Source organism: Eptesicus fuscus, chromosome 17 (genome assembly GCF_027574615.1).
Source record: "Eptesicus fuscus isolate TK198812 chromosome 17, DD_ASM_mEF_20220401, whole genome shotgun sequence".
Classification (NCBI taxonomy): domain Eukaryota; kingdom Metazoa; phylum Chordata; class Mammalia; order Chiroptera; family Vespertilionidae; genus Eptesicus; species Eptesicus fuscus.
The window spans coordinates 60035363-60043622 of record NC_072489.1 but is presented as its reverse complement, the minus strand read 5'-3'; the positions used below and the strand labels follow the sequence as shown (position 1 = coordinate 60043622).

Here is an 8260-nt window from a genome sequence, read left to right as displayed (position 1 = left end):
CACGGGGTCCCCGGAGCGGCCAGCGACACCCCACCCTGACCTGGGCACGGGGTCCCCGGAGCGGCCAGCGACACCCCACCCTGACCTGGGCACAGGCCCGGCATGTGCACCTGCTCACCCTCCCGCCTTCTGAGGACGTTTTCAAGAGGTTGCCCTTCCATGGTGCCATCTCTCCGCCCCGGAATCAACTAAGCCACCCCCAGTGACAGGGTGGCACGGGGAACGGCTGGCCACACACGGGGGAGGTAAGCGGGTCCGTCTTCCCACCCCATGGCTGCCCCACACAGATGGCCTCTGACCAGCGCCCCAAGTTGTTCCCTGGCCCCGAGAGTCCGGACGTGAAGGCCCCGGGCCCCGACTCTCACTCGGAATGAAGGCCGCTCGGGTCTGAGCTGCTGCGGAAGGAAGTGCCTCCTGAGCCTCCCAGCCTGAGGCGGCCCGGAGGCAAGGCACAGAGTGAGCCTGAGGGAGAGAAGCCGTGGGGCCGACCCCCCACGGAACCTGAGCAGGAGGCCTAGAAGGGCCCGACACCCCCGGATGGGCCTGAGCCCCCAACAGGCCCCGAAGGGCCGAACCCCGACCAGGGCGGCAGGTCAGAGCGGGGATGCGAGTGCCCGGCAGGCGCCTGGGATGTGTGGGGCCCGTGTCCCACGAGGAAAAGCGGGGAGACCCAAACCCACAGCAGTTCTGTGGCCCGTGGCCGCGTGGTGAGGGCCCGGCTCCGCTCCGCTGCGCGGCGTGGCCGGGCGGGCGCACTGGGCCGGGAGCTCTGCGGCAGGAGCCTCTGGGAGGAAGGGGCGCGCTCCCTGGGACCCGATCCTTCCCGGACGCTTGCTCAGGCCCGGGAGTGGGGCTCCCGCTTCCAGCGCCCGCCCCGTGCCACAGGGGGGCCGTGGATCCTGGTGCGCCCCGCCCGGCCGCCTCAGTTGTTCTCTATTTGTTCAATGTCCAGCTCGCCGTCCAGGGAGCAGGGGCTGCTCTCGGCCACCCGGTCCCGCCAGGCAGGGGCGGGCTCCCTCCGCCGGCCGCAGCCCTCGTCCGGGGCACAGCCCTCCGCCTCCTCCCAGCACAGCTCCTCCTTGCAGGCCAGGTCATCGAAGGAGGGGGCGAGCGGCTCGGGCACCGGGGTCCCGGCGGGGGTCCTGCCCCCGGGCCCGGCGGCTGTGGCCGAGAACAGGGCGGCCCAGGACCTGGTGCTGCCGGCGTGGAGCGCGAAGGGGCTGCGGGGGCCGCGGTCCTCCGTCCCGGAGCTCAGGCAGCTGAGGCTGCTGAAGGTCTGGCAGTTCTGTGGGCGAGACAACACAGGTTACCAAGGGTCACGCCCCCTCCCGGAACCCAAGGACCCCGGGCCCCCCAAGCCAGGCCAATGCCCGCCAGGCGGGGGCAGACCCCCCAAACCCCTGGGCTCCTCCATCGTCTGGAAGGAGAAGGGGCCGTCGGCCACTCACTCCTGCAGAAATACCTGGGCCCACGGTACCCTGCTGATAAGAGATGCAAGAGCCCAGCCATGGGGCGCAGGGGCTGAGCGCCGACCTGTGACCCAGGAGGTCAGGGTTCGATTCCCTGTCAGGGCGGTGCCCAGGTTGCGGGCTCCATCCCCAGTAGGAGGCGTGCAGGAGGCAGCCGATCAATAATTCTGTCTCATCATTGATGTTTCTATCTCTCTCCCTCTCCCTTCCTCTGAAATCATTAAAAATATATATTTTTTAAAAACAAATACAAAATTCAGTGATTCCCCTACAAAGTGGCAAAGGGCAAAGGGCACAGGCTTGGCAGCACCCACTTCTGGGGAGGCCGCAGGGGCAGGCTCCGAAGGGCGACCTGATTAAAAGGAATCAGACGCCTTCGGGCAGTTTCACGTCTGAAGAACACACTGTAGGTGTGAGCACCCCTCCAGCCCCGGGGCCTGGCCTCCCACACCGCAGCCAGGAGGAGCGTCACCCAGACCCTGCCCACGCTCCCGCAGGCCTTTCAGACAAGGGAGGCCCTTGAGCCACGGGAAGAACATTCCGCAGTGAAGCTACTGACGCAAATGGAACTCGCCAGCTGCGCTGCTGCACAAAGGGGCACAATGCCCACCCGCCCACCGGCCCAGACCGGCTGGGGGGGGGGGGGGCGCGCGGAGGGCTGAGCTGATGCCCAGCCTGGGGCTGGGTGACACCAGCCAGCAGCGAGCTGGTTTCCACGGGAACCGGCCCCGCCTGAGATGCTGGGCTCCGGGAGGCGGCTCCAGGCCTGTGCGGCGCTCAGGGGCTGACCACAGGGCTCGGCAGGGGGTCCCCTCAGCCCCCGGCCCGCTGCCTCCTCTGTCAGGCACCAGCGAGAGGGCACGGCTGACGCGAGCTCCGGGCCCACAGGGCCGGATCGGAAGGGCCCCAGGCGTGGTGAGTGCTCTGCTTAGCCATCTTGAAATCCAGAAGCTTCTACAAAGGGCCCCGCATTTTCACTTTGCGTTGGGCCCATGACTGCAAGTAGAGCTCATCATCTCTGCTCCCCGAGTTAACAAAGAATCCGTTCCCCCACCCACTGCCGCCTCTGTGTGGGGCTGGCCTGCGGGAGGAGGCAGCGGGGACCTGCCTGAGCGGCGGGCACAGCCTGAACGCCACCCAAGGGTGCTGGGCCCACCTGCTCACGACGGGGCAGGGCCACATGGCGCACACATGGCCGAGTTAGACGTCGGTTTTCCCAGCAGAGCACAGAGCCGGGACCGAGGGCTGTTAGCCGGGCCGCACGCCCTGCCACAGCTCCTCCCCAGGACCAGAGCAGGGACCACGGGAGAGAGGTGCGGGCGGGACCTGGCACCGCCCGCCGCCCGTGCCGAGACCACAGGCCTCCCGAGGGCCCAGTCCTCTCAGCCCACGTCTGTGTGCCCCTCGGGACATAAGATGACCACCCGCTGTCCCGGCAAGCGGGCTTTCGGAACAGGTTCGGGGACGGGAAATCAAGGCCTCTCCCTGGAGGCGGCACATGCATTGTTTCTGAGCGCGCCTGCCCGGAGGACACTGGCATCTTTTGATTAACGAGAAAGGTGAAGCCTGGGGTTGGGGGGGGGGGGGGGCGCGATCTGGAAAAAGCCTGGGGTTGGGGGGGGGGCGCGATCTGGAAAAAGCCTGGGGTTGGGGGGGGGGGGCGCGATCTGGGCGCATCCCGGGAGAGCCCACCCACACTGACCTCTGGGGTTGGGGGGGGGGGCGCAATCTCACTGGGATTGAGGAGAGAAGGGCTGGGCCCCCGATTAGACCTCCAAGACCCCAGAGACCCGCCCAGGCGAGACAGGAGCCCAGCGGCAGCCTCACCCGACTGGGAACCCTGCAGCCTCAACCTGGGCCACGTGGGGTTCAACGCCCCCCCCCACCCTCCCGTCTACACAGAGTCTATTCCCTCCCCCAACAGGGCAAAGGGCCGCTGGCGGCTTCTCATGCAAAATGGAGAATCCCAGGTCAGAACACGATCTGAGGCTGGGCGGGCGGAAGCCCCAGAGGCCTGCGATGGGGGGAGGGGGTCTTCGCAGCCCCTTCTGCCTCCCAGCCACTGTCCCGACTGGCCCAGACTGAGCCAGGACAGGAGAGCTGGGCTGGGCACAGGAAAGGGGGCAGGGACCTCAATCCCCACACCACCCTGTGTCCCCCGCCGCCCAGGCAGTCAAGGCCACGCGCAAGCACGTCAGGAGGCGCGTGGCACTCAGAACCACCGCTAAGTGGTCTGTGTCGCCCGCAGAAGTGGGGGAGGGGGAACCCCACGGGTGGCGACGGGACTCCTGCTATAAATCACACCGCTAACCTCAGCCCAAAGGGCTGCGAATGGTCACGGTGACACGGGACCTCACGCCGGCTCCCCGCAGGCTGACCCCTGAGCAGGTGACACGGGACCTCACGCCGGCTCCCCGCAGGATGACCCCTGAGCAGGTGACACGGGACCTCACGCCGGCTCCCCGCAGGATGACCGGAGCTGGAGCTGGAGGATGGTGGGAGTGCGGGCGCGAACAGGACAGGAAGCTCCTGGGTCTGTGTCCGCCTTCCCTGCTGCCCAGATGGTCCTACTTGACTTCAGGGCACACAGGACAGCGCCTGGGCCCTGCTCACGCCTGCGTCGGCCACGCCAGCGGCTGGGTGCTGCGGCCCACCCTGGCTGGAACTTTCCAGAGACATAGCTCTGGCCTCGGCTGCCTGGAGGGGGCTGAGGTCGGACGGGCTGTTGCAGACCTGGCGTGGACTGGGAGGGACACCAGGGCTTCAGGCGAGACCCCTCCCCCCCCCCGACCTGCCCAGTGAGGCAGGCCGAGGGCACCAGGCCTCCCTCTGCTCTCTGGACCCACTGGGTCCCTGTTCAACCGGTACAGTCAGCCCCGGGCACCAGGGCGCCCCACCCCCACCAGGCCTCAGGCACCTGCTCCCGGGCTGCAAAGCCGGGTCACCTTGAACCTTGTTGACTCAAAACTCAGCCGCAGTCAACACCCAAGCCCGCCTCCTCCGAGGACGCAGGGCGGTGGCACGCCCCTTCCCCACCTCCTCCGAGGACGCCCCTCCGGCCGGCCCGGAGGAATGAGACGGCCACAATGGGGCAGTGTGTGTCCTGTGCTGACTCCACCCCGGGAGAGCCCACCCACACTGACCTCCAGGGTGCACACCACGCCCAGCCCTCGGCTGCCCTGTGCCCAGCACGCCCTGGCAGGGCAGGCCAGCCGCTCCTGGAAGCTCACGCTGCCCGGAAGCCCAGCTCCCAGCTCCCAGCTCCCAGGGGGAAGGCTGCCGGGCTGCTGGAGGCCGTGTGCCCTCAAGGAGGTCTGGGGCCCGGAGGCCTGGCTCAGGGGTGGAGCATCGACCTAGGAACCAGGAGGTCAGGGCTCTATTCCCGGTCAGGGCACAGGCCCGGGCTGCGGGCTCCATCCCCAGTGTGGGGCGTGCAGGAGGCAGCCGGTCCATGACTCTCTCTCATCATGGGTGTTTCTCTCTCTCCCCCTCTCCCTTCCTCTCTGACATCAACACAAATAGATTTAATTTTAAAAATGCCTGGGACCTGAGAAGCTGTAAGTTTCACCACCACATGGACGGACGCACTCGGGGTGGAATGGCCGCGTCAGGACCCCCAGTCCCGCTCCCAGGACTGCCTGGGGAAGGCCCCCACGTGGTTAGGCACAGGCCTGCCCAGCTCACTCAGCTCCACGGCCCTGGCGTCTCTGTGAAACGCTTTATTCACTTCTACCCTCGGAGTGAGGGCAGCTACAGCCAGAGCAGGAGAGAAGGCTGCCTCGGGGAGCCTTGGGGCCCGTGAGCACCCTGGTTTGGCAATGGAGACTCGAGGTTCCCCCAAGGTCACGGGTTCTAGGTGCACACAGCGGAGAGGGGGCGGGGGAGGGACAGGAAGTGTCTGTGGGGGGAGGGGCGGCGCTGGCTGCCACGAGGAAGTCCCGCTCCCCCCACGCCCGGCCACTCCTGCAGAGGCACGCTCACGGCGCCAGCTCCAGGGCCGCCTCGCCCACCACACCCAGCTCCGCACCCGCCTCCGGAGCCCGCCCCACCCGAGCCCCTGCGCCCACCACCTGGCCCATGGGCCTGCGCACAGTAGGCGCTCAGTCAGCCAGCGGGGAGGAAGGACCCGCTCCGTCAGCCCCGCCCAGTCCCTGGGTGTCCGGGCGCCGTGGGCAGGACCAGGCCTGGAGGCCCTCTGCTCCGCCGCCAGACCACCCTGCAGCTCCCGCCGCCTCCACCCCGGCCCGGGGGGCAGAGGGCCTGCGGGACACAGAGGTGGGGGCCGCCGCCCAGGGCTCTGGCGCCTTTCCCTGCGTGCGCGGCAGCACACACTCCCCGCCCTCAGCCCGGCCCGGAGAGGGGGGACCGTTGCAGAGCACAAAGGGGCTGGCGGGGCTGCTGGAGCGCGGGGTCGGGGCACAGGAGGCTCCGGGCGGGCACTGGCCTTTGTTCCGCTGCCGGGCGCCACCTCAGGGCACCGGGTGTCCCTGGCAGAGCACCAGGCCTCCCGGCCCCGCCCAGCAGCCCTGGTCCCTGGTCCCTGGTCCAGACACCAGCTTCCAGAGCAAATCAACTAGTGAATGGCCTCATTTACAGACGGGCAGGCTAAGGCCAGGAGGAGGTGGGGGGACGGGACAGGGTCTCACCCCAAATCGCACAGCCAGGTACCAGACCTCTGGACGGCGGGCTGGGCTCCCCAGGGCCCTGGATCGGGGAGGGGGCCCCCTCCCAAAGGCGGGCCCAGCCGGGCGGGGACCCAGTCCCGGCACCCTCCGGGGAAGCTCAGCAAATCGCTAACCTCCTGAGCCTCAGTTTCTCATTTGTACCACCAGGCTAATAAAAGCCCAACGTCAACCGCGTGGAGGATCAATTGCGCCGAGATCCCTCCCACCTCCTCGTGAAGTTCTAGACTTCCCTCCTCTCCTTCGGGCAAGAACAAGGTTTATGTTTTTACAAGGGAGCTTGACAAAACTGTGCAAATACCCCCCAGCCCCAAGTTCCTGCTTCCCCATCGCCAGCCCCTCGGCGTTCTGAAGCCCCGGCCCGAGAGCAGAGGCGGGGCGGACGCTGAGTGGCAAAGGGGCTGCGTGTGCGCTGGACCGAGCCTGCAGCGGTCAGCAGTGGGCCCTCCTCGGCAGGAAAGGGGGCCCCGAGGCCGTCCTACTGGGCAGGGTGTGCGAGGCCCCGCCGCCTGGCACCTGCCTGGGGCCGGTCTGGGCTTCAGCTCCTGGGGGAACACTGTGGGCTTCATGAGCACCCCAAGGCGGGGGCTGCTCTGTGCCCCAGACCCCGGCTTCCCCCAAGTAAGGCCCCTCTCCAGGTGCAGCCCCATGCGAACAGGCTGCGCCCATCACTCGGAGCAGCTGCCGCCCGGAGTCAGAGGGCTGGGGGACCGTGGGGGCCCGGGGTCAGAGGGCTGGGGGACCGTGATGGCCCGGGGTCAGAGGGCTGGGGGCCCATAGTGGCCCGGGGTCAGAGGGCTGGGGGACCGCGGCGGGCCCGTGGTGGCCCGGGGTCAGAGGGCTGGGGGACCGTGGGGGCCCGGGGTCAGAGGGCTGGGGGACCGCGGGAGCCCGGGGTCAGAGGGCTGGGGGACCGCGGGAGCCGGGGTCAGAGGGCTGGGGGACCGTGGCGGCCCGGGGTCAGAGGGCTGGGGGACCGCGGGAGCCCGGGGTCAGAGGGCTGGGGGACCGTGGCGGCCCGGGGTCAGAGGGCTGGGGGACCGCGGGAGCCGGGGTCAGAGGGCTGGGGGACCGCGGGAGCCGGGGTCAGAGGGCTGGGGGACCGCGGGAGCCGGGGTCAGAGGGCTGGGGGACCGTGGCGGCCCGGGGTCAGAGGGCTGGGGGACTGCGGCGGGCCCAGGGTCAGAGGGCACGCGGAACGCTGGGACACAGCGGCGGTGGGGGCCTTGGCAGGGGTCTCGGGAACGCTGGGACACAGCGGCGGTGGCCTTGGCCAGGTGTCTCCAACCCCAGGCGTGTGAACACGCGCCCGTTCCCACTGTCCTCGTGTTTGTCCACCTGGGAGCAGATGAGCGGCAGAGATCCAGGTCCAAGTCTCAGGTTCGGCGGCACCTCCCTCCCATTTGGTGGGGACCCGCCCTTTCTCCCCAAAGGGAGACACCACCGTGAAGGCAGGAGAACGCGAGAAACAACTGACCGGCTCGTCCGCTCACACAGGACTCGGCACAGAAAACTCCGGAAGCCGACAGTCTCCAGGCCCCTCACAGGCCACCCCCCCCCCAACCCCCATCTTAGGCTAAGCCCGGCCCCTCCTAACTCGTGGAGCCAGCGCCCCGGCCAGTCCCACCGTCTGTGTCTGCCGCTGTAGCCAGAGGGAGGGCAGCTCGGGGAGCAGGGATGGCGGAGTCCCCAAAGGAGGGTCCCCACTCACTGGACCGGCCCTGACCCCCCCGGGCCCTCGGGGCTGCCCAGGCAGGTGACTGAGAGAGGCCCAGGGGGTCAGGACAACATGTCCGGCTGCCCTCACTTCTGTGGTGCCGACACCCCCCACATCCAGGGGGGCTCCTCATGGCTACGAAGCTGGCCACGGCGCGCCCCGTCCACCCCTCCCTGCTCTGGGCCTTGGTCCGAGGCCAGGGGTCCAGGGTGACGGCTCCCCCAGAAAGGCGCCGCAGGCGGGCAGCTCTGGGGGCCCCTTCTGGGCGCCCGCACCCTCTGTGCTGAGAAGGGGTGGCAGGAGGTGGGAGACGATGACCCCCCAAGGCCAGGGCGGTGTCCCTGCCACGCCGACGGGACGTGGGCGCCCTGGGGAGGTGCTGCCGCCCGGGC

At 69.0% G+C, this 8260-nt stretch overlaps 1 protein-coding gene across 1 annotated transcript in view; it reads right to left on the bottom strand.

Annotated features, from left to right (window-relative positions):
* Positions 1–8260, bottom strand: part of FAM53B (family with sequence similarity 53 member B) — a 67720-nt gene continuing 59460 nt past the window's right edge. The window contains exon 5 of the mRNA XM_054729127.1: positions 1–1285. Within this exon, the coding sequence (XP_054585102.1) occupies positions 923–1285 (363 nt within the window). The 3' untranslated portion in view covers positions 1–922. The remainder of the gene's footprint in view (positions 1286–8260) is intronic.